This window comes from Mustela nigripes, chromosome 4, assembly GCF_022355385.1.
Source record: "Mustela nigripes isolate SB6536 chromosome 4, MUSNIG.SB6536, whole genome shotgun sequence".
NCBI lineage: Eukaryota > Metazoa > Chordata > Mammalia > Carnivora > Mustelidae > Mustela > Mustela nigripes.
This window is the reverse complement of record NC_081560.1, coordinates 41,633,062-41,658,622: the sequence shown is the minus strand read 5'-3', so window position 1 is coordinate 41,658,622 and position 25,561 is coordinate 41,633,062. Positions and strand designations below refer to the sequence as shown.

The 25,561-nt window shown below is 37.7% G+C and overlaps 2 protein-coding genes across 2 annotated transcripts in view; one reads left to right on the top strand and one right to left on the bottom strand.

The window, feature by feature from the left end:
• HERPUD2 (HERPUD family member 2) overlaps positions 1-24,873 on the bottom strand; it is a 31,458-nt gene extending 6,585 nt beyond the window's left edge. Inside the window, exons 1-5 of the mRNA XM_059396582.1 lie at positions 24,549-24,873; positions 23,974-24,371; positions 13,221-13,298; positions 10,130-10,243; positions 7,923-8,077 (exon numbers count right to left, since the gene is read on the bottom strand). Coding sequence (XP_059252565.1) covers positions 7,923-8,077; positions 10,130-10,243; positions 13,221-13,298; positions 23,974-24,120 — 494 coding nt within the window. The 5' untranslated portion in view covers positions 24,121-24,371; positions 24,549-24,873. The remainder of the gene's footprint in view (positions 1-7,922; positions 8,078-10,129; positions 10,244-13,220; positions 13,299-23,973; positions 24,372-24,548) is intronic.
• On the top strand, positions 24,159-24,970 carry LOC132016281 (basic salivary proline-rich protein 4-like). Its single transcript, XM_059397513.1, has 2 exons — positions 24,159-24,208; positions 24,247-24,970. The coding sequence occupies exons 1-2, from the start codon at positions 24,159-24,161 to the stop codon at positions 24,968-24,970; spliced, it is 774 nt and encodes a 257-aa protein (XP_059253496.1).
• The last annotated feature ends 591 nt before the right edge of the window (positions 24,971-25,561 follow it).

Genomic DNA, 25,561 nt, shown 5'->3' with positions numbered 1-25,561 from the left:
CTTGTGATTTCTCTCTGTCAAATTAATAAATAAAATCTTTAAAATAAATAAATAAATAAATAAATAAAAATAAAAAATGATTTTACAAAATTAAATACCTTTAAAAATGTTGACTTTTACCCAACTTCCCAAGTAATTCTGCGTCTGAGAATTAACTTAAAGAAATACAAAATATGGGGGAAAATTTCACATCTCTGCCCTACTCAAATGGTATTTTGTTTTAGCAATATTGTTAAAACATAGCAGCTATTAGCTATAAAATAAAAAATAAATACTATGAAAATCCATCTAAAAAAAAAAAAAAAACGAGGGGGAGAAAGGAGTAAAGGATTAGAAGAGCTTTAAAAAACATCAACCAAGGGGCGCCTGGGTGGCTCAGTGGGTTAAGCCTCTGCCTTCGGCTCGGGTCATGATCTCAGGGTCCTGGGATCGAGCCCCACATCGGGCTCTCTGCACAGTAGGGAGTCTGCTCCCCCCCTCTTCCTCTGCCTACCTCTCTGCCTACTTGTGATCTCTTTCTCTGTTACATGAATAAATAAAAAATCTTTAAAAAAAAAAAAAAAGAAAAAGAAAAAAGAAACATCAACCAAGGGGCACCTGGGTGGCTCAGTGGGTTAAAGCCTCTGCCTTCAGCTCAGATCATGATCCCAGGGTCCTGGGATCGAGCCCCGCATCTCTGCCTACTTGTGATCTCTGTCTGTCAAATAAATAAATAAAATCTTTAAAACACAACGAAAAGAAACATCAACCAAATGTAATATCAACCTCTCTGAATACTGATTCAATCAAGACAACTATAAAAAGACATTTGAGATAATCAGGAAAAACTGAATACAAATAGGGTATTTGATGATATTAAAGAACTTCTGAGTATTCTACTGGTATTTTGATTAAGATTTTCTTATAGTCCATATCTGTCACAGACACCCAGTATTCACAGATGAAATGAGAGGGTAGCTGGGTTTTGCCTTGAAAATACTTCAGCCCAAGAAAAAAAAGAGGAATAAGAGGGAATAAAGAATGGTTAACAGTTGTTAAAACTGTCAGGTAAATGGGGGTTCGTTGTAATATTTTCTGTACTTGTGAATGTTTAAAAAGTATAAGCAAACTTGGTGAGGAAACTGCTGTGATATACCTGTGGGAGGAAATTGTTTCATGGCACAAGGGCTAACAGCTTTTTTTTTTCCTTTTCAGACAGACTACACCAGATAGTACTATTTGATAAAACTAAACAACAGAAAAACAGGGGTGAGGGAAATTCACAGAAACACATGGAATGGTTGAGTACAACAGCGATCATGACAAAAACCAAGAACTTGAAAGACTGTCATTCACAAACCAGTACTTGAGAGCTATACCAAAAGACACCCATTACTACGTTTTTTAAAGTTAAGGAATAATATGGAGGACATTAGGAGAAGGAAAGGAAAAGTGAAGTGGGGTAAATCAGAGAGGGAGATGAACCATGAGACACTGAGGTCTTGAGAAACAAACTGAGGGTTTGGGAAGGGAGGGGGGTGGAGGGATGGGTGACACCGATGGGTGACACCGGTGGTGCGTGTTAAGGAGGGCACGTATTGCATGGAGCACTGGGTGTGGTGCATAAACAATGAATCTTGGAACACTGAAAAAAAAAATTAAATTAAAAAAAAATAAAGTTAAGAATTATAAACAAGAGAAGATAAAAGGAACCAGAAACTTCAAAATTCAAGAACAAATTCTTTCCCAAATAACCTGTGAAGTCAGTCCCATCTCCCTTACTACTCCATAGGAAGATGCAGCAACTGCAGGAAATCCCCACCTTGTTCCCAGAACATGCCTTCTCAAGACTTTCCACACTTGCTTTGTTCTACCTGCTGAACGCCCCTTACAATCAGCTCAAACATTAGCACCTATGAAGCCCTTCCCACTCCTCCAAGCAGAGACAGTCACTTCCTTGTCCAGGCTCCTACAAAATTTTTTTCAAGACCATGATAGCACATCAGCAGGTGGTTAATTTGTCTCTCTGACCTATTTCCATTGAGGGCAAATACGTAATTCATCTTCCTGTCTTCAGTGTCCAGCACTTAACACATTACAAGGTAAACTTTTATTGAAGAAAGTCACAAGGTTCTCAAAGAAACAGATTTGCTTACTCAGTCACCAATAATTAAAATCTGATCAGTAGATCTGACTAGAATAAAGTTTTAAATGGGAGGGCAGAGAGGAGAGAAACACCATTATAAATGAAGTCAAAACAAATGGCAACCTACTAAAACAAATGACAAAATAGAGTCACTTCAACAAGACTGTTAAGAACATAGACTTTCAAGTGAGATATGGATTTGAATTCTAGTTCTGCTGCTGACCACGTCTGTGAACTTAGGCAAGCTCAGACCCTTTAAGCCCCCTTCTTGTCTATAAAATGGGAGAAAATAGTACCTAGACCACAAAGTTTATGTTAAAGTCAATGTATAGCACTGAATTACAGCATGTATAAATGTTTAATACATGGGGCGCCTGGGAGGCTCAGTGGGTTAAAGCCATGATCCCAGGGTCCTGGGATTGAGTCCCACGTTGGGCTCTCTGCTCAACAGGAAGCCTGCTTCCTCCTCTCTCTCTCTCTGCCTGCCTCTCTGCTTACTTGTGATCTCTGTCTGTCAAATAAATAAATAAAATCTTTAAAAGAAAAATGTTTAATACAATGCCTAGCTTGTGCTACTGCTCTATAAGTATTACTAATATTCTTTTAGATGAAGAACTGTCAGAAATGAAAATCAGCAACACACCACAAATAAGTATTTCACAAAACAAAGCAAAAAGAATGTCTCTTTATCATGACTCAAATTAAAACAAGAACATTACAATTCATCACACTGGCAAGTACTCATTTGTATAGGGTATCAGACACCTTAACAACTGTTATTGGGAGAATAAACTGGTACAACTTTTCTTTACTGCAATTTTGTAATAGTCTTTAAGAGTCTCAAAAAGTCTTAAGAAACACTTTGACCCAAGAATTTCCCTTCTTACAAATTATCCTAAAAGAATAGCTGCTAACATGTGAGTATTTAAGAATATTGAGGGGCACCTCAGTGGCTCAGTGGGTTAAGCCTCTGCCTTCAGCTCAGGTCATGATCCCAGGGTCCAGGTATCGAGCCCCGCACTGGGCTCTCTGCTCAGGAGGGAGCCTGCTTCCCCCTCTCTCGATGCCTGCCTCTCTGCCTGCTTGTGCACTCGCTCGCGCTCTCTCTCTCTGTGTCAAATAAATAAAAAATCTCAAAAAAAAAAAAAGTATTAATTGTCGTGAGGTTTAGTGGGAAGAAATTAAACAACCCAAATATTTATGATAGAATATTGCCCCAATTCTTCACTCTTCTATAACAGGATTATACACGCATACTGTCTGGCATATAGAGGGCAAAGTGGGCTTATGCCAGCTAATATTGACTCACAAAGCTAATTGCTCAAGTTCAGGAATTTTGTGAGCCAACCCTTGGTATCTTGAAATCAGTCATGGTGAAAGTATAAATACCACAGAAATCAGCAAATGCCACAAATCAGTTTATTCGCCCTCCCCACAGGAAAAGCCAGTTCGTAAGCATTTACTGGCACATCTCTGGTAACTTGGCAATACCTCAATGCTATTGAGCATGGCCATGTGACCTGTTTTGTCCAAGGGAACATCAGTGAATGATGTTTACATGCAGAGGCTGTAAATGCGGTCAGGGGTTAGCTTCCCTTCTTATGATCCTGTCATTTGTCATAAAAAGAACCTGTCCAGGGAGTTTCTGGTCCAAAGAATGAGAAACATGAAACAGATCAGAACTCAACCTAAATATAGCCTGAAGCAGAGCTGTCCCAAGTGCCTAACAAGACTCATGAACAAGGAAAATGAAGTGTTTTGTTGTAAACCACTGAGATTTTGAGGTCATTAGGTAGTACAACTAACTAAAGACATTCTTCATCGATAGAAGAGAGAGCAAAGTGGCATATCCACAGAATGAAAAACTTTAAACTTTCTTAAATAAATGGACAACAGATGTTGAGACATACAGAGATAATGCTAGGAACAGAAAATGTCCTGTGTTCATCAAAGTAGTCTCCCTGGAAAGAATGGGCTTTGAATTGGGTGGTGAATGGTAAGAGTATGATTAGTAAGTGCTAACCAAAGGCTGTTTCAAACAAGAAGTCAGTACAGAAGCCGACCAAGGGGAAGCCAACCAGGATGTTAAACTAAGGCACTACCGAAACTTCAACAACTGAGAAACTTGTACTTTTTAGATCTTCTCTAACGAGAACTACACAAACGTGGAGGGAGTATTTCAATAAGATGCTTGGGGTGGTGGGAAGGGAATGTTCATGTTCAAATAATAATAATACTTGGTCTTTGAAATTCCTGGTTAGCAGCAGGGCTTTTATTTTGCTGTTTGGGCACTGCCTCTAATGGTCTTTGTCCCTGTTCTTTATCCCCACTTCCAATTCTAGTCCAGAGTTAAATCACCCTAAATGAATATTGAACAAAAGTCTAAAAAACACTGGTGTAAATATAAGAACTCATCCAGAGTACCACGTGTCTCAAGACGTTAAATGTGGTAAATTTATATTTGAACTGGAAATATGTCCTGACTAAATTATATTTTTAAAAAAGGTTTACCAAATATAATAGTATTATTTTTATTTAAAAAGTTTACTTAGAAGAGTAAAAGGATATTACAAAAATAATTAGTTACTTCTATGTGATGAGCTATAAGCAATCTTTACTTTTGGAGGGGGGTGCGGAAGGAGAGAGAATCTTAAGCAGTGTCCATACCCAGCACAGAGCCCAACTGTGGGCTCCATCTCACAACCCTAAGATCAGGACCTGAGCTGACATCAAGAGTCAGACACTTAAATGACTAACCCAGTCAGGCACCCCAACAATTTTTACAATTTTTACTTAAAAAAAAAAAAAATCAGGGCACCTGGGTGGCTTGGTCAATTGAGCGGCTGCCTTTGGCTGGGGTCATGATCCTAGGGTCCTGGGAGCCCTGCTTCAGGCTCCCTGTTCAGCGGAGACCCCGCTTCTCCCTCTCCCTGCTGCTCTGCCTACTTGTGCTCTCTCTGTCTCTCAAATAAATAAATAAAATCTTTAAAAAAAAAAAGTCAATATGCAAGGGTACAATGAGTAGGTTTTGTTAGTATTACGGGGGGAAATCCGAGATACAAAACAGTGGGGATTCTATAACCCAAACAGTAATTTTTGGAGTTAAAGTAAATAAATGTGACAAAAGACTGAGTCCAAAAGAGTCAGTCAAGATTTATAAATGATGGGCAGCCACTGTGGTAATGTACATGTACTGCTTTGGTCTTCTTACATTTCCTCAACACCTAGCTATGGGCAAATAATCACTGTATCAGGATTTTTCAAAGTGAATTTCCCAGAGTATTAAGTTGGCAAATTCCTGAGCACCACCCCAAACCTAGTCATTCAAAATCTCAGGGGAGAAGGGAACAGGATTTAGCAGTTTTAACAAGCTCACTAAAGACTGAGAACACTAACCTACATGGTGAAAAACAGGTGATTAGTTAAATGTAAGTTGTACTGAATTTTGAAAAAGGAATGCAGAGCTTCTATTTTGTTGGTGAGTTCATCAGGGTCACTAAATTATTGCTCTTGCACATTTAAGGCTGAGGCCCATGTTAAAATCACTTAAAGACAGATTTAAAGTCTTCATTAGTAAAAAATTATACCTGTGAGATTAAGTTAAATTATATTCATTATTAAACTGAATAATCTATTAAACTTTCAGTAAATTGCTTTGTATATCACAAAGTACTCTTCCCAAATAATATTTTCTAGCACCTAGTACTGGCATTCATTCATTCAAGTCTGTTTGCTGAATCAATGTACAACATTCTCTTCTAAATATGAATGAATTTGTAAGTAATTGCTAACACAAAACTAAACACTTTACATACATGAACTCTTTTAATCCACATTGGAATCCTGTAGGATAACTACTATAATCTCCAGATAAGGAGCAAACTGAAGCAAAGCAGGGAAAAGACTTGCCCAAGCTCGTCAGCAGATAGATTCAAACCAAGGCAGGCTGACTCAAGAATCTGTTGTCACTAAGCTGTACCGCCTTCCTGATTTGAAACCAAACATTATTCATCTGGTAAGAGATTCCCTAAGTAAAGCTGTAATATCTTTAAAGATTTTACTGTTCATCATCTTAATACTCACATTTGGCAAAATAAACACTATTTCTGAATTTTCTGATCTGTTTAATACATTGCTAAGAGCCGAACGCTTTCATCTCATGAAATGAAATTATTAGAGAAGAGAAACTTTTAGAGAAGTTATTAATCTTAGAGAAATTATTCATCTTTTTCCAAGATATCTATGGTATTATTATGAAGACCTGCAACTTATAAGCTTTGTTGTATTACAAAATATATTCAGTGTAAGTAAATACACTGAAAGAGTTAAAAATCATATTCTTTTAGGTTTATCATATACATTATACTCTCACTTTCCAGCACTACCATCAAATAAAATAAATAAAATCACTGTACAAATTGAAAGGAACTGAAACTGTCTTACTCTGAAAAAAAAAAAAAGAGAGAGGAAATGAATTACTGTCATAGGACAGAAAATATTTTAAGCTACTATTCCATAATGTAAACCCTGTGAACATTACTTTTTACAAATAACTATGTTTTGGTATGCAGTAATCATTTTGTAAAAACAAAAACTGTTTCATAGGTGCCTCATAAAAGCCAACCATCAGCCTTACCTAAATACTTACTTTTACAGAAAAAACTTCACATTCAAAAAATAGGAGACAATGAGTTTTCCTATATTTTGCTATGTACTCACCTTTGTTTTTCAACATTAAGAATAGAGTTTTTCTGTACACCTTAATTACCTAATGTTTTATGTCAAATATAATTCAATATAAAAACAAAAGTACTGTCTAAAGCTCTAAGTAAAAAGTATCTTAATGTTTATTCTATCCCTTTTAACATAGCCATCAATGGCTACTCCTTGGTTATGTCTCTTCTACCACTCTACGGTTCTAGCTACTTCCTTATTTCCAGCCTCACAATCATAGGTCTGGAGTACTGCCACACACTGCAGGACCATAGCATGCTATGCAATACAAAACTATCTCACTACCAATATATTACTCATGTTTCCTTTACTTCAAAAGTAACAACAGTACCCCAGTTAAATACCTTGGTTTCAAACATAACCCAGGTCCAAACCGTATTCTCCAGGATCTTATTTGAGCTGTCTGAAGGATGTGCTATGGCTGTTGGCTGCACTTCCCCCTAGAACTGCCTAATTGCTAAATATAACATAGCCATATCAAGCCTCTTGGGTAAACTCCTCTAACACAGATGGTTAACATAACATGCAATGGTTAACATATCCTTTTTAATACATCACAGTTGTTACCAAGTCTGGCTGATCAGAAACACCTGTGGAACTTTCTAAAACCAGATTATTGAGCCTTATACTCTTCCATGAACATCCTCACTCACCCATGAGCTTCCCAGAAAATTTGAGTAGATCCATTGTGAAACTGACTAAAAAAGAATTTGTTTAGTTACCTAAATCCTGCTATGTGAAGTGTGCTCAAAGCATCAGAAGCATCAGCAGCACCTGGGAGCTTGCTGGAAATGCAGAATCTCAGGCTCATCAGATTTACTGCATCAGACTTGCAGCTTAACAAGATCCCCAGGTGATTAGCACAAAGAGTAAAGGCTGAGAAGCACTGCCCTAGATGATTCTGAGGTATGGCCAGCTTTCAAAAGCACTGCTCTACTTAACCCCCTACTTCTCAAAATGTATAAGGAATAATCTGAATAAATTTCCATTGATTATTGCAGAGGAACTATCCTGAAATCAGGAGTAACAGATTTTTAAGAGGCCCAACTACGATTTCACTCACCCTTGCATTACATAGGGGAACTGATGACTCTGTGCTGGGTCGGTTTGTGCTTGTGGAAGGGTACGTTGCCTCAATCCTTCTGAGGAAGAACTGGCAGCTAAAGACAAGGTTTCTTGACTGGATGATGGAGTTGTTGATCCTGACTGATCTGAACTCTACAAACAAAAATGTAATTATTTCTTCAAGGAGATTTAATTCATTGCAATATGAGATTAGAGACACAGTGGTAAAAACGTATTTATGAACTGCAAAAAATGAATTTTAGAAATATACAGATTTGAATCTTGGGCTCAACATAACAGGCTGATACTTTCATTCTGATGAGATTAAGAGCTCAGAAAATAAAAAATACGTTTTTTTAAAAATGAACAAGATACCAATAAAGATTTTTAAATTTTCATGTTCTGATGATATTAACTCACAGATTCAATAACCTTAAAAATGTAATGACTTAAAGACCACCCCAATTTGTTGCTGTTTGAAAATAGTTTGTCACGTGTTTTATATAAATTTAAAACATAATTACATTTGAAATATAAAATAGCTGGACAGAATATCATTTTAACATCTTTCCAACTTCATTAAAATTATATTTTACTTATACTGCCTTCCTATTAACTGGATGTCTTTTGGTATGTCTATCTTCCTAACTCCTGCTATGCAAAAAGTGCCTGCCAGGAAGAGCAGTCTTTTGCAAAACTAACAAAGCTTTCTTTAAGAGGTTATTCCACATAAAGTAGACACCAACTAGGTGTCTACCTAATCAGTCCAGGGAGTCTGATTCTTAGGGACCTAAACTGGTAAAGGCTTCCTTTCCAGTCAAAATTTCTCATTAAATGGAACAGCATAATATGTTAGTCATTTTTTTAAAAAATTAACAGAAGAAAGGCATAGCCATTTGGCATCACAGCCTAATTTTGCTAGAACTAATTTTTTTGGGACCTTATTAGATAACACTTTCAGTGACTAGACTTTTAAGACATTCTCAAATCCCACTGAAATTTCTCAGCCATAAAAAAAGGATAATTCAACTTAATCTTCCCTTAATACTTCTCAGATTTTCATAACACAGCTTGAAAAAAAAATGAATATATATATACTAACAACATGAAATCATGGCTGAGGAATCACGAGACAAGTCAGGAAGGATCCTTCTTAACAAAAACTGAAGCAACATATATGTGTCCAAAGACTATATTCTGAACTCTGTGCCTAGGCCAGTGTTTTGTCTCTTCATATTGAAAGGTAGGAAACATAGAAAGACCCTTGGTTTTACTGATAAACCAAACTTCAGTTTAATGAAAGCTAAATTCTCATAGTTCATGCTGGAAAATACTTACCACTGAGCCCATACTAATTAAATAAAGCAACTAAAGGATCTAGTTTCTTAAAGAAACAGTTAACTAGTAATTACTGGAAGATCCTTCAACTAGTTATAACCTCAGGCCATCCATCCCCTCCTTCAAGTTTTGGTTACATTCTTGTCAAGAAGGTAAGTATACTTAGCAGTATGTAAGTTCCTTGCCCAAGAGATTTAAAGCAACCTTCCATTCATCCAATCCTTTTCTCTCACCTCCAAAGGTGTCATATAAAATTTTAATGGGAAACCAAAAATAATTAAACATAAAGAATTTGTCTTTAAAAGTTGTATGAGTATATCTAAGTTGAAAAGTTCAACGTTTTAAAAATTTCCAGAACAATTCTGGCAGATGGAAAAATAAGAAGGGAAAAATGAATACCCAAGTCTGAAAGAACTGAGCAGATGAAATAATTTTTCCTCCTGAAATTGGAATGTATGTCCAAATCCAGTCATTTAAAAAAAACAAAATTCTTGACGAAGCAATCTACTTCAAGAAGATTTAGCGTACTCAAAACTTAAATAATTTAATCCACCTTGAATACAAATACCTTTAATATTTGTGAAACTTTACTAGTCCTAGATTTTAAACTATGTATTCATATCATCACTCTGTTTTCTGGGTATTTTAGGATTTAACCCCTGAAGTTTGGATCTTCAATCCCTATAGCAAATAACTCAAGCTTCCAGGGATAACACTATGCACTGGATCTCTAAAAACAAAGTTTAAACGCCTAACTCAAGCTGTTCAAAACACAATCTCACAACCCACAAGCTCCAATTGTTCTGTTTTTTCACTTCCAAGGATAATCAGAAAACTTCAACATTTACTCCTCCCCAGAAAACTCACAGAACTGCTGCTGGATGCCAATGCTTCATGACTTTCTCTAGTGGTGCTGGATTTTGGAGAACTGGGAGGAGTCCGAGAAGTACATACTAGATGAACCATATGATACTCATCTTGCTAAAATTAAAGAAAATTACATTGAAAGAGTAGTACTGGAAAGTGTATAATTCAAAAAGTCAGTAACTAAGCTGAAATATTTAACTCCAATTTTAAATTCCTTTCTAGCGTAGCGTATTTATTAGTAATAAATCATTGCCATTTGAAGGTATGGTGATTTACTCTTTTACTATCTGGGGCCCTTCTGAATTCAATATATTCTCCATGCTCTATAGAAAACCATCTAGTCTAACTATAGACTATGCAATACCTACTATACGAAAAAATTACTTTGTATATCAAGGAGTCTCAAAGCAAGCAGTGCTGTGAAGTTGTAGCAATGCAATCTACTTCTTCAACATAAAGATATCTAGCATTATAATATCAAAACTATGTAACAGTCACATTGGAACTTGGGCCTACAAATTTTGAGTAGTGAAAATATTTCCATTACTTGAGACTTTGCAGCCCTAATAAAGAAACTCAACTGTACCTACTCTACCTTAATTTTAGCCAGGTGATATAGTTTCTTTTATTTTAATTCAAAAATTAGTTCTACCCCTAACAATTATACACAGATTTAAAGTATATATTTGAACTACATTCTGTACGTATTCCATGTGTTGCCTTGTGACTATGGCTGAAGGAACATATTCTAATAAGGATTAGGAATGGCATTTAAGCTTAGTGATTTCATGAGTATAGTTATAGTCAGGCATAAAGCTAGTATATGTAAGATGGAGAAAGGAGAGAAAATGAAGGAGGGCAGAGAAGAACAAAGGATGACTCAGCAACTTAAAAAAAGGAAAAAAGAAAAGAAAAGAAGAAAATGGTAAAGAAAACGGGACAGAAAGAAAAGAAAGATTCCCATTTGTGAGAAAGAGAAACGAAGCTACCAGAAACTAAGAATGTATCAATGCCTTCCATCATCCTAGAATTGTGCATAATTCTGAGGTGAATCCAAAAAAGGGTAAAAGTCAACCCTTCACCTAAAGAGGCTCACGACATTGTTAAAATATCAGAACAACACATTAGAGCACAGTTAGGGAATATATAAAACACTCTTTTGCACAAAACTGAGAGGCATAAATTACAATTGTTTAACAAGTTAACAAGGTTAGAAAGCTAGGGAGAAGACATTCCCAGAGAAAGCATGACATGAACTATGCCTACGAAGGTAGGTAGAAAGCACACCTGACTTAAGGTCCTCTTAGCTTCAGAATACAAAATACTAAAAAGCATCCAAGTATAAGATGTTTACCCTTAGAAATCTAGTTTCAAAGGTCATTATTAATCACAATCAATTAATAGTTTTCATTCACCTTTGGAGAACGTTTCTGCTGAATATTAAATAACTAAACTGGTAAAGCTAACGTCAGCATCTACCTGAAAAAAAGTAAAGGGGTACCCTGACTTTAACAAAAACGCTTTTAAGATCTATTCAGAATAATAAACAGATTGTTCAAAATGTTTCATATAAGGGGCACAACATCCTTTGAGCATTTTTATTTTAACTCTTCTGGACAGAAATCATTTATGGAAGCAAAAACCTTTTTAAAAGTATTAAGAGGCCCCCTGGTGGCTCAGTCATTAAGTGTCTGCCTTTGACTCAGATCATGATCCCAGGTCCTGTGATCGCCCATGCTGGACTCCCTGCTCAGCAGGAAGCCTGCTTCTCCCTCTCCCACTCGCCCTACCTGTGGTTCCCTCTCTTGCTGTCTCTCTCTCTCTGTCAAATGAATAATTTTTTTAAAGTATTCATATGCATAGTCTAGCCATCTTGGATTAAAATTATAAATAAGTGTGTATTTCAAAGAGCATATAGCAGAAACATTTTTAAGCATAAACACAGGGGGAAGATGAACAGGTGGAGCACACAGGATTTCTAGGGTAGTGAAACTATTCTTCAGGATATTATAATGGTGGATACACGTCATTATTTACTTGGGAAACCCATAAATTGTACCACACCAAGAGTGAATTCTAATGTAAACTACGGACTTTTGATGATAATGCTGCATCGCTGTACATCACTGTGTACAATGTCAGTTATAACAAATATACCACTCTGATGTGGAATTTTGTTAGTGGAGTAGCCTAGGCATATGTAAAAACATGGGGTATATGGAGAATCTCTATACCTTCTGCTCAACTGTGCTGTGAACCTAAAACTACTCCAAAAATTCACGTCTATCAGGGCACCTGGCTGGGTCATTAGTAAGGATGTGGCTCTTGATCTCAGGGTCATGAATTCAAGCCCCACATTGAGCATAGGGCTTACTTTCAAAAAAAAAAAAAGTCTATCAAAGAGAGAGAAAGAGGAAAAATCTGCTGCAATCCACTATTTTTTAAGTTATTTATTTATTTATTTGACAGAGAGATCACAAGTAGGCAGAGAGAGAGAGAAGGAAGCAGGCTAACTGCTGAGCAGAGAGCCTAATGCAGGACTCGATCCCAGGACCCTGAGATCATGACCTGAGCCAAAGGCAGAGGGGTTTAACCCACTGAACCACCAAGGCACCCCCACAATCCACTATTTTTGAGGGGGGTCAAGGAAGAGAAGCTGTTAAACCACTTTGGCAAACTAAAACTACCTGATTAAAATGAAAATGACAGCAAGAAGTCACAACAGCAAAGCTAAAATTTAAGATTTAAGATTTAAGGGATTTAAGAGAGAAGAGATTATCAGTGAAAATCCTTCACTACTACTTGAATACTCTACTGATAAGTCAATACTGCTTTCTTATATAACAAATACCTGCACAGAAACATAAAATCATATTTCATATTTAGCTATCAGATGGATATACAAAACTACTACCTAAACTAACTAGACTCCATCATTATGTTTCTTACTTTCTAATTCATGTTCATCTGTTTTGCTACCCAGTTTTAGTTATCTAAAACTGAACTAGTTGGATATAGATAAAAGTTCAGAACATATCTCTTTTCATACTCTGAATGTATCTGATATCAAATAGTGGTTAGAAAAGCTTACTTTTCTGAGAATGTCTTTCAGCTGCAGATGATCGGGAAGCAGTCTGCCCGAATACACCAATCTCTGATCCTTCGTCAACTAAGAAATGGGACAAAGAAAATAATTCAACTTTTTCTAATTATACAAATTGGAAGTTGGGAATAACATGCCTAAATATGAGTAAAGTAAAACTCCCTTTAGGCACAGTTTAGCAGAAAACTGACATAATTTAAGGATTTTTTTTTCCCCAAATTCTACTTAAGACATTAAGAGCTCAGCAAATGATAGTTTATAATAAAATATAAATAGGTAGATAAAACTAAATACAGGTAATTACCATTTTTTTTTAAAAAGGAGAAAAAGGTAAACTAGAAGTTTGCCTTTTCAGCCATCATACAATGCATGTGTGACTATCATCAAAAACCTTTAACAATATGAGAAGATGGCTAGCCTTCTAGTAATAAGTCAACAATGGGATAAAACTTCAAGGTCACCACAGTTACTTTGAATTGCTTTATCAGTATTTATAATTTAAAAGAATACACAAAATTTATTTTCTTCTTTACTAACATACAGCACAATTTATTGGTTTTAATTCAAGAGTCATTTGGATTCAGTTACAGTTTTATGTAACAATTCCAGTTTTTATTATTCCTGCCATTCTCACAAATACCTCTGTACATTTTTCAAAAACACAGGACTTAAGAAAAATCAACTCAAGTGCATAGAGATTCAGCTGTCATCTCTATATGAAACCGAGAATAGGAAATACATTCTGGTTACTTCTGTCCCATTTTGTATGTATGATAAATCTGCTAAGTGCTCACACTACTACTATTAAAGTATTTAAAATCAAATTGTGTATGGTCCCCATAGTACCTAAATAGGCAGATGTTCCACAAATTCTATTAAAACAATTAAATATTAGTTATATCAACAATTGTTAATATGCCAAATCCAAGCAACAACTGTGACAATTTTCAAACAGAATATATGTATTCAGCATGGCTACTAACAAGGGTCTTATAGCAAAAATAATCATAATAGAAACTGTCATACTGAATAAGATCTGTGGTTCAGGGTTGCTTGAGCACCCACGATGAAGGGAAAGGTATAGCTCTGTTTCCAAGACACTTAGCTGTTGGGCATAATCTAGCTTCTCCTGAAAGTATTTTGAGTTTGCCATTCCCAAAATGCACAAGTTCAAATTCCAATATATAAACAACCAAATTAACACAAGAGGTTTTTTTTAAAAATACACTGTCACAAATCTTGAAATTTCAATTAATACATATAAATACTGAGTGGGGAATGAATAGTAAATTATATAACATAACTTAAAAGCTAAGTAGATAATAATTGATTTAACCCATGGACAAAATGAATTCTATAATGCTTTATAAGTTTCCATAATATAATTATTAATTCAGCTGGAATCTAAAAAAGTTTCTTTGATAAATACTACAGTCATTATAAGGTATCATTTTTCCATCAGTCCAAACATTTTATACTTCTATGTCATACCATTCTGCATAAAGGACAGTCTTACGAATTTTTTTTCTTTACTACGAAAATTTTCAAACATACACAAGGTGGAGAGAACAAAACAAACCCCAAGATAACCATCTTCAAGAACTCCCAAATATTCAACTCAAACAATTATCAATATTTTGCTATTCTTCTTTCATCTATCCCCCATTGCCTTTTTGAGGGAAAAGAGAGTTTTGAAACAAATATCACACATCATTTCTTTTCACCTGTAAAAGCAGTATGTATCTGGAACAGGTTTTGGGTTTTTGTTTTTGTTCTTTTACCCCCAAATAACTGCAACATTACCACAGTCAACAAAAGAAGTATCAATTAGGTCAACTTTGAATAAACCTTTATCTTTCCATAACAAAGGAACATCAATTTTCAAAAAGGCATACAATAATATAGCAAAATTACATGGCACGCACCCCCCACCAAGTACACGAAGCAAAAACGAGTATGGATGAGAATGTGGAGAAATTGGAACCCTCACACACCACTGGTAGGAATATGGAATGGAACAGCCTCTATGAAAGTTTGGCAGTTCCTCAGAGAGTTAAACAAAGAGTTACCCAATGGGGGGCACCTACGTGGCTCAGTCAGTTAAGCGGCAGATTCTCGATTTCCAGCTCAGCTCAGGATCTCATGGTCTTTTGAGATCAAGCCTGAAGAAGGATTCCATGCTTAGCACAGAGTCTGCTTGAGAGTCTCTCTCCCTCTCCCTCTGTCCTTTTCCCTGTTCACTCTCTGTCTCTCTAAAATAAGTAAATCTACCCCCCCCAAAAAAGAGTTACTCGATGTCTCAACATATACCCAATTCCACTCCTAGGTATATACCAAAGAAAACTGAAAACTTATGTCCACACGATAACTTGCATAAGAATGTCCAGAACAACTTTAACCATAATAGCCAAAAAGTAGAAACAATCTCAATGTCCATCAACTGATGAATGAATAAACAAAGTATGATAAATACATAAAATAAATACTAGTTGGCCATAAAAAGTAATGAAGAAATGATACATGCTATAATGTGGATGAACCTTGTAAACATTATGCTAAGTGAAAGGAGCCAGACAAAAAAGACCATATATACTATGATTCCATTGATACGTAATTTCCAGAATAGGCAAATCTATAGACAGAAAGTAGATCAGTAGTTACTAAAAATGGAGAGTGACTACCAGTGAGCATAAGTTTTCTTTTTTGAGGTATCAAAATTTTCTGAAATTAGACAGTCATAATAACTGCACAACTTTGTGAATTATCTAAGAACCACTGGGTTGCACATGTTAAAGAGCAAGGATTTGTTAATTTTATTTTTTTGTTTTGGTTTTTGCTTTTTTTAATTAACTAATTTATTATTTGTTTCAGGGGTACAGGTCTGTGATTCATCATACACAATTCACAGCATTCACCATAGCACATACCCTCCCCAGTATCCATCACCCAGCCACCCCCTCCCCACCACAGCCCTCCACTCCAGCAACCTTCAGTTTGTTTCCTGAGATTAAGAGTCTCTTATGGTTTGTTTCCCACTCTGGTTTCATCTTGTTTCATTTTTCCCTCCCTCCCATGATCCTCTGCCTTGTTTCTCAAATTCCACATATTAGTGAGATCATATAATTGCCCTTCTCTGATTGATTTACTTCTTAGCATAATACCCTCTAGCTCCATCCACGTCATTGCAAAAGGCAAGATTTCATTTCTTGATGGCTGCATAATATTCCACTGTGTATGTATAGGTATATATGCATATATATTTGCTACATGTGATTGATATATATATGCATACCACATCTTCTTTATTCTTCTGTTGATGGACTTCTAGACTTTAAAGAGCAAGTTTTACAGTATGTGAATTATATCTCAATAAAATTGTTTCATGAAATTAAATATTCAAATGTCTTCAAATAATCAGAAATTTTAAAAGAAAGGAATTCTTTAATTTTACTATGACTGAAAAACAGAAAAAGGAATTTTCATGTGCCTAACTTAGGTGAGAAGATCTGAAAATTTTTCTATGTCACTAAAAGAATTCCCTCTTCACTTTAAATATCAATACATTAATTAATTTAAATATCTGGAAAACCAGTAGTTAGACATGATAACAAACAATACAATCAGTAATCAACTGATTCAGGCAGTAACTTTCAACTAGCCTGAACTTTCAACTAGCCATTTTGGATCATAAACTAGAGTACTGGGAAAAATACAGATTTCTGAGATCTCAATTCGATTCAGTTTCACTTATAAAAGTGACACAATTTTATTTATCCAGACCAGCTAATAACAGCATCGTTTATCGTGATTGGAAATCCATTTCTGTATTAGTTAGGTTAAGTAATGTTACTATATATATGCTATAACAAACTTCATAATCTCAGTAGCTTTTTTAAAAAAAAAATCACATGATACCCTTTCTATATAAAAATCCAGAAGACTCAGGATTGGTAAATCTAAAACTAAGTCCTAATTAAATTGTCCATTAAAAGTCTACTGTTAAGATACTGGTTACAGAGATACATAACACTTGACCATCTATGTTAACACCACCCCCATTCTTCCTGTTGCTCACACACTATATCCAATAGTCAGCAAGTCCTATCAGATAATGCTACTCTCACTACTTCCACTACTCAACCACTAGATAAAGCCTAGAGATACATGGTACCTGGTATTACATGGTAGAGCCAAGGCAGCTAAATTACCAAGTTAGGAACATCCTAATGGTACTCTGAGGAGCGAGACAGAACCAAGGCCACTCCAAATAAATACCTGCCCAAAAAATTCTACCACCCACTTAACAGACACTGCTAAAAACCAAGGTGAGGAAAGCTCATCAGCTTAATATAATATGCAAAAATAAGTCATAAACTAGGAAGATGTTTTTCTTCCTAAAATGTTTACATATACTATCTAAAGTATCTGACTTTTTTACATTTAATCAGATATCAAAAACAGACAAAACACTGTGCATCCCTAATGCATTTAAAATAGAAGAATTTGATAGATGAGTTTACAAAACCAACAACAGTTTCGTATTTCTAGAAAGTCACCTCGTTGGTATCAAAAGATTAAATTTTGTATATGAGGAACTAAATACAGTCTCTCATTTTGGATGGCTTTAAAAAATCATGTTCTTATTAGTATATCTGAATCACCATAGTCAAATACCGTAGTAAAAAATCTTCAACTTACATGTTAGTTCAAAGAACTAGAACCCAAGTCCTTACCCATTTAAACTGGTAATTATTATTATTTCAGTACTTACAGATAGCTCAGTCACAAGCGTCAAATAGCTGTAAAGAGGTGGTTCCCAGAAGGTACACAACATATTGATTCTGTGGGAAATGAATTCTATGAATTTGGATTGTAACAAAGCTTCCTCTCATTCCCACTAAATTCACCCAAATTAAAGACCCCAGAGAATTCAGAAGCACTGTAAAAGGAAGTATGGTTTACCCAAACTGCCTCTACCCCTAATCTTCTTGGAACAGCAATAAACAAAACCAGCATACAGGAGCTTAAAAAATGATTTTCTCTAGAATCCCAAAGGGACATCCCTGCTTAGCTGTTTCCACTCACAGGCCATTTGCAAATCAGGTATACATACAACAGAGAATGCCAAAATACATGTCTGCTATGGTTTATACAAGCAAGCAAGAATGTGAAAAGATAAAGAAAAGCAATGTGCTTTTGAGGTCTTAACATACTAGATTCCCATAACTTCCCTAAAATTCATCAAAATAAACAGAAATAGCACACACTAACATGACCTATTAAGGCTATGTTATCCATTCATCTACAGCCTTTAAATGACAAACCATCTAACCACACACCCCTTTTTATACTTCACTTCTCTGCAGTTTGTAAGTGTATATAGCTAAGATGGCCAGGCCCCTAAATGCCTTTCTTCATCTTATTACATATAACCATCATATACAATGTGAATTAATGGTTTAAGCACTGAGACTTGAAAGTCAGACCAACCTGGGTTCAAATTCTAATTCTACTACATAAGGAGTTCTATTATTTATACAATAGAGCTAATAAATAAAACTTACATCATAAAATGTCTATGAGGAATAAATGTGATAAAACATATAAAATACTTAGTAGAATGCTTAAGATACATGGCAACCACTTAGTAAATGGAAGTTTAAAATCTGAGCACCAACTGTGACAGCTAAACAAAAGCATTTGAGACCATGAAATCACTATCTATTATGTAGAGGTGAGAAACTTAACTAAAAGTTCTAGAAAAATCCATATCTTAAAAAATGCATGATTAAACAAAACATAGTACTGTTATTTCCTGAAAAAATACATTAGGAAAAGACTACAAAGGAGTTAAATAAAACAAATTTAGGGATGTCCGGTGGCTCAGTTGGTTAAGTGCCTGCCTTCAGCTCAGGTCATGACCCAGGGTCCTGGGATGAGTCAAACATAGGGCTCCTCACTCAGCAGGGATCCTGCTGCTTCTCCCTCTGCCTCTAGCCCCCCCTGCTTGTGTGCTCCTTCTCTCCCTCCTACCCTTCCTCCCTCTCTTTTTCTGGAAAATAAATAAAATCTCAAAAAAATTAAAAAATAAAAAATAAGGGGCACCTGGGTGGCTCAATCATTAAATATCTGCCTTCGGCTCAGGTCATGATCCCAGGGTCCTGGGATCAAGCACCTAATCAAGTTCCTTGCTCAGCCGAAGCCTGCCTCTCCCTCTCCCACTCCCCCTGCTTGTGTTCCCTCTCTTGCTCTATCTCTCTCTGTCAAATAAATAAATAAAATCTTTTTAAAAATTAAAAAAAATAGATTTAGTCCGCACTCATTCAAAACTTTTAACTTTTCATCAATCTTCACAATGTAATAATGTCCTTTGTTCAGAGTTTTAAAAATATGAACTATATTGCTACGTGACATGAAACCCTCTTAAACATATGCACTAAAATTGTAAAGACAAGTCTTATAAAACAAGAATTATTTAAAAGTATGGATTATAAGCTCCTTTAAGTCAATAGTTCTGAGACAGTTAAGTAAGTTTTTTAAATGATATACCTGAGTAAGGTAATAGGGAATTACAAAAATGAGACAGATATAAACCTCAAATTATATTATTCAAGCTATTTCCACTGCTAATGAAATTAAGACTTCCACCTCAACTGTAAGCAATTTGGTTATGGAATGTTATATTCTCAAGAACAGAACCCATACAACTGGTTCTATTCCTATGTCTTTAATTCTAACATAATCTCAGAGCAGTGGAGCAATTTGAAAAACCAGAACAAACCTCCCTAGCTGAGCAGGAGAGCTAGAAGAGAAAATGATATGACTGCTTTAGTTTGAGAGTATAAAGCACCAAGACAAAGGAAATCTACCCAGAACCGAGGGACACGTTTAACAGGCATTTTGACCTCAAGACTGAAAAGTGAGAAGCTAAGGAAAGCCCGTTTATCCTCAAAACTGAATTCAGGGTGAGTCAGGTCCATCTTAGTTATTGTTTGTGTATGAGAGAAAGAAGCAATAATGAGAAAGAGCCCTAATAAGACTTAGAAATCCCTACTTTTTAAAGTTTTCTCTAAGACAGTCCGTTCTACTGAATAACATTAAGTTCAGCTACGTTCATATTTACATCTTTAGCAAATAAACTTAAACTAGATTAAAGTCGCAAACTACTCAAGTAAAAGTCGCCTTCCTGACATATTTTCATGCCCCAGGAGCAAGTACCCAAATTTACAGAATAATTATTTCACATTACTGGCCAATTTCAGGATCGGAAAATCTAAAGTCATGAAGTGATGACAAATGTCATATCACAACATAATTCACAATTATCTATGTACACTATTGACATGAACTGATACACTTTTCAATTCCTACACCAAATCCTAAACCAATTATCAATAACATTCAAAGTTAAACAAAACTCCCAAAGAGTTCAATTCCAGGTTTTTAGTGATGGCATTATAAAGTTTTATGTAAATATGGCAACTGCCCTATTTCCTAACTAGAAAACACCTTCCCCTCTGGAGCCCATCATGGATATGTAATCTTTTTACATAATACATAATTACAGTGAGAATCATCAGAGCAACATTACCTTTGAAATAAAAGGTTTAAAAAAGAAAAAAAAGCAGCTACTTATCTACTTAAAACTGTTATCAACTCTTTAAGAAAAATGTCCCCAAGAGCACCTGGGTGGCTCAGTTGGTTAAGTGAATGCCTTCAGCTCAGGTCATGATCTCTGACCCCAAAGGATCATGCTCCTTACTCAGGAGGGAGTCTACTTCTCCCTCTGATCCTCCCCCTTCTCATGCTCTCTTTCTCATTCTCTCTCTTTCAAATAACAAAATCTTAAAAAAGAAAAGAGAAAAGAAAAAGAAAAGGAAAGAAAGAAAAATGTTACTGTGAACCTTTTCTTAAATCAGCTACACATTCCCTTACCTCCCCTTCAGAGTTGACCATTCCCTCCCTATGCTCCTATAGCATCCCTCTCGTGTAACACAAGTCACATAATACTAGAGCTTTTTACTACATATCTGTATCCCCACTGGATCTGAGCTTTATAACAGCAAAGGGATCATCATCACCTTCATGCTTAACATATAGACACCCAAATGCCAGGTCAATAAAATCCTAATTAAATAAATAAATGAAGCCCAAGAAAATATGCTCTGATGGGAAAGGGTTTATTTGCTGCAAGTTTACTGACAGATGGAAAATTGAATTTCAAATATTCATGTGGAGATTGTGATTAAGTCAAATCAGTATCTGAAGATAAGGCTAAAACCTTAAGACTAAATATGCTCTTGTTTAGCCAGTTCTGTTAACTGTTTAGCTAGTTAGCTAAGAGATAACTCTGTTAGCTCAGAGTTTAGCCAGAGTTCTGCTAACAGCAGTAGACATGTGACCTATTTTAGAGATCCTAAAAGGACAACTTCAAATCTCCATTCTTTTCCCTCTAGCAGCTCCTATTTACTTTCCTAGAAACCACTGCCCACAGAGACGAAGGCCCTCCACCCACCCTTGGCCCATCAGACCCAATTAGAGTGCTACTGACCAGAGCCATCAACTTTTCTACTCCTTACTGGAGAACACTTACTTCTACAAGGCACTGGAACCGTACTCTGCTTCTAAATCATCCACCTCCACCAGGCAGATGTGCGAAGAATCAGGCCTAAGAAATAATCTCTGTTAAACACCAAATAGCACTTAAGATGCCTAAACACAGAATTAGTGTCAAGCAGTCTTTGCGGGTGCTCATAAGAACCCAAACTTCTCTCATAATATATTAATATTGCTTATATTACAAAATGTTCTGTTCTAAATAACCATCTTATGAAGTTAACTTCTAATACTCCAGTTCCTATACTGAAGACTACCTGTGGGGTATTATGAAATAGTTGGTGTGTTCAACAATTTAAAAACTTCAAATCAGTTTCCATGTGGTAAATTAGAATGTAAGCCTGTCAAATCTAAAAACCACGGGAAGTTTTCAGTGAAGTTCTAAGACAACAAACACATGGTCCTCACCCCCAGTTCCACCCACTCTCATTAACTAGAAATAAATTTTAGTATTACAGTTCACCTGGAGGGGTGTCTGGGTAGCTCAGTGGGTTGAGCATCTGCCTTCAGCTCAGGTCATGATCCCACGGTCCTGGAATTGAGCCCTTCATTGGCCTCCCTGCTCAGCAGGGAGTCTGCTTCTCCCTCTCCCTCTGCAGCACCCCCTATTTGTGCATGCACGCACTCTCTCTGTCAAATAAATAAATAAAATCTTTTTTAAAAAATACAATTCACTTGGAGATGACTTGCTGGAAGAGAAGAGAAAAGTCAGGTTTGCCACAGTTAAACCTGGAAGTGTGTGTACGAGTTGTAAGTGGGTTAAGGAGACGGTGTAGAAAAGTTTGCAACTGATGTGTCCTCCCAGCAGCCAAATGATCCATATGGATACTAGAGATTAGCACTAGGAGGGCAGAACTCCTGCCAAAAACTGACTTCTAGTGGGTGCAGGTAAAGTAATTGGGTTTCACACCACTCTTCTCTTAGATACTTTTTGAAAAAGAAAAAGTTTTAGAAAAGTGGTAACTCTTGGTCTACCATAGTGCAAACTAAGTCCCTTTTGGTTCAATCATACAATATAAAGATCTCATATAAGCACATACTTGAGCATATATCTAAATGTATATGTATATATACACTTTTATATATAGATACATATATAGAGACAGAGACACACAAACACACACATAGATATGTGCTCAAGTATATACTTATATATTTAGGAATGGTATTCCAGCTATGTTATAAACAGCACTATGGAAGTATGACTTTCAATTCTGACTATTCTGAAAAACTATTTTTCTACTTTGAAAATGTGTAGAATGAATCATATGCAACAGGAAATCTTCTGTAAACCAGAAAATTTTAAAACAAGTCTGTTACCCCCTGTGAAAATCTTAACTTTAAAACAAAGGATCTGAAAAAAATGGCAGTTCCAGCTAGTTTGTCTCAAGCACTTAAATAACTCGGGGGGTTTTATTTCCTCTATTAAAAATATTTGTATCAAAAATACTGACAGGGCGCCTGGGTGGCTCAGTGGGTTAAGCCGCTGCCTTCGGCTCAGGTCATGATCTCAGGGTCCTGGGATCAAGTCCCGCATCGGGCTCTCTGCTCAGCAGGGAGCCTGCTTCCTCCTCTCTCTCTCTCTGCCTGCCTCTCTGCCTACTTGTGATCTGTCTCTGTCAAATAAGTAAATAAAATCTTTAAAAAAAAAAAAAAATACTGACAGACAAGACCAACTAAGAGTTGATTTTCTAAACCTTCTGCTTTTGCAGTAACTGCCTTATTTCTGTAGTTCTTCTAAAAGTCTCAACGCCTAACTAAAGCAATAAAAGCTTTAATATAGGTTGCAGTGTTTACCTTTTTTAAGGATCCATCTGTCTCTCCCATACTAGGCCAATGACTTAAGTCCAATGAAAATGGTCCTTTTTTATGCCTGTCAGTTATTATGTCCCTTGATATTTTTGTACACAGTACTCTTAATTAACTGAACCTCATGAGGAAGATACTAATGATGGTTGAGGCACTCGAGAGACACACACACACACATCTCGGAACTCAAAATACTTCGCAGTCTAGCAAGAGACCTATTTGATTCAAGAAGGGAGGGGATGAACAGAGAGACGGGAGTGCATGGCACGAAAAGTTGCTGGCCAGAGCAGCTGTGCCCAGCTTTTAAGACACTTACTGGTTTGCTAGGGTACACGTTAGATAGATGCGTTTTTAGTTTCCCCACGGTCCAGTTCAAGAAGCAGCTAATAGTCTGGTCACTGTATTTCTGATTTGGTGCTTTAATGATGAGGGTCACAGGAATCTCCATCCCATTTTGGTCCATGGTGCCCCCGAGTTGAACAGTCAAGAGGAGCAGCCCAGATGAGCCCAGGTGGTAACTGCCGGCGCGACCAGCACAGGGACGGCAGCAAGTAGGTTCTTAATATTCCGTGTCCAAGTCAGTCACAAGTGCATCGGGCGATACAAAGGCCATTGCCGGTACCAAGGATGATGGACAGTGGCGGCGGCGGGGTCCGGGGACCCGGCCGTGGGTGCAGCTTTCCCCGCCAGGTCCGGGCTCCGCCGGGCTCCGGACTGCGGAGAGAGGCCGGGAGGAAGAGAGAGAAAGCAATGATAAGGGAGGGAGTCACTGCCCCGCCCCCGCCGCGACCCCCAAGCTGAAACGCAATAAGGCCCCTACGCGACGGCCCTGCCAAGCGGACCAGAGAAGGGGCCGAGCCGCTCAGGGAGACCCGCCGGGGCAGGGGGTACCTGAAAGAAGGCCGCGGGGCCCGCCACCGCCACCCTCCGCGCCCGGACTGGGCCGCCGTCCGCACAGTCCCACCGGGCGTCCTCCGCGGCGGCCGCTCCCTTCCTGCTGCTCCGCGGCGGCCACAGCCCGGCCCCGGGTCTCGCGAGGCGGCGCGGTGGCCGCGGGAGAAGTTGGCCAAAGGGCGCGGTCCGCTCTCCGCCTGACCCCTCGGGCAGGACACTGCAGCGCGGCGCAGGGCCGGGCGCGGCCGAGGCGGCGGCAGGTGGCAGGAGGGCGGGGACTAGAAGCCCAGGGGCCCGGCGCGAGCGCGCTGGTTTTGTTGTTGTTACGAGGAAGGTCCCGGGGCCCCTTTAAGCCGGAAGGCGCAGGACGGAAGTGCGTCACGCGTAGCCCGCCCCGGCGCCCGGCTTTGCCTCTGTAGTCGCAGCCCCCCGCCGCCCCCCGACTGCCCCGGGGACAGCGGGCTGAGCTCCGGGTCGCCCCGAAGCCGCTGGGCTGTGTTGGAGCCCACCTGGCCTGACCGCACGCTGGGTCCCGTCCCCCAGCCGTGCTCAGACCTCACCACGAGCTGAGCTGGCGCTAGCACGTCCTGTTTTGACCACACCCTGGAGCCTGGAGAAATGTTCTCCACCCTAGGAGTTTCTCTGCAGAAGTTAGTGTCCTTCAAGATGCCGAATCAAACTTTCGCTCCAAATGTCTTGTGTCGACTGTCTGCAAAGCACGGTACCAGGACCTTTGGTGGAGGAGAGACCCTGGGGTACACTGCGTAGGGAGCAAAGGCTTTCAGTGAAGCCTGAAGCCTGCCTTTACTTTCCGTGTGACCCTGGCTATCCTTTCTGAGCCTTGGTTTAGTTCTCCAAAAGGTAATAGCTATCTAACTGCGTGTTGATGAGCACATGAGCCACGTATGTAAGCCATCTGGTACAGTTCAGGCATATGACAGTATCTCAGATGTTAATTTCCATCTCTTTCTTCTTAGTCTTCACAGAAGTTGGTTAAGTGTTTACTGAGC

What these genes read in the sequence shown, in the direction of transcription:
- LOC132016281 (XM_059397513.1), top strand. Translation starts at nt 24,159, where the DNA reads ATGAGCCCAGGTGGTAACTGCCGGCGCGACCAGCACAGGGACGGCAGC. An exon ending in CAGCACAGGGACGGCAGCAA is followed by an intron (nt 24,209 to 24,246) that starts GTAGGTTCTTAA and finishes GTCAGTCACAAG; the next exon opens with TGCATCGGGCGATACAAAGG.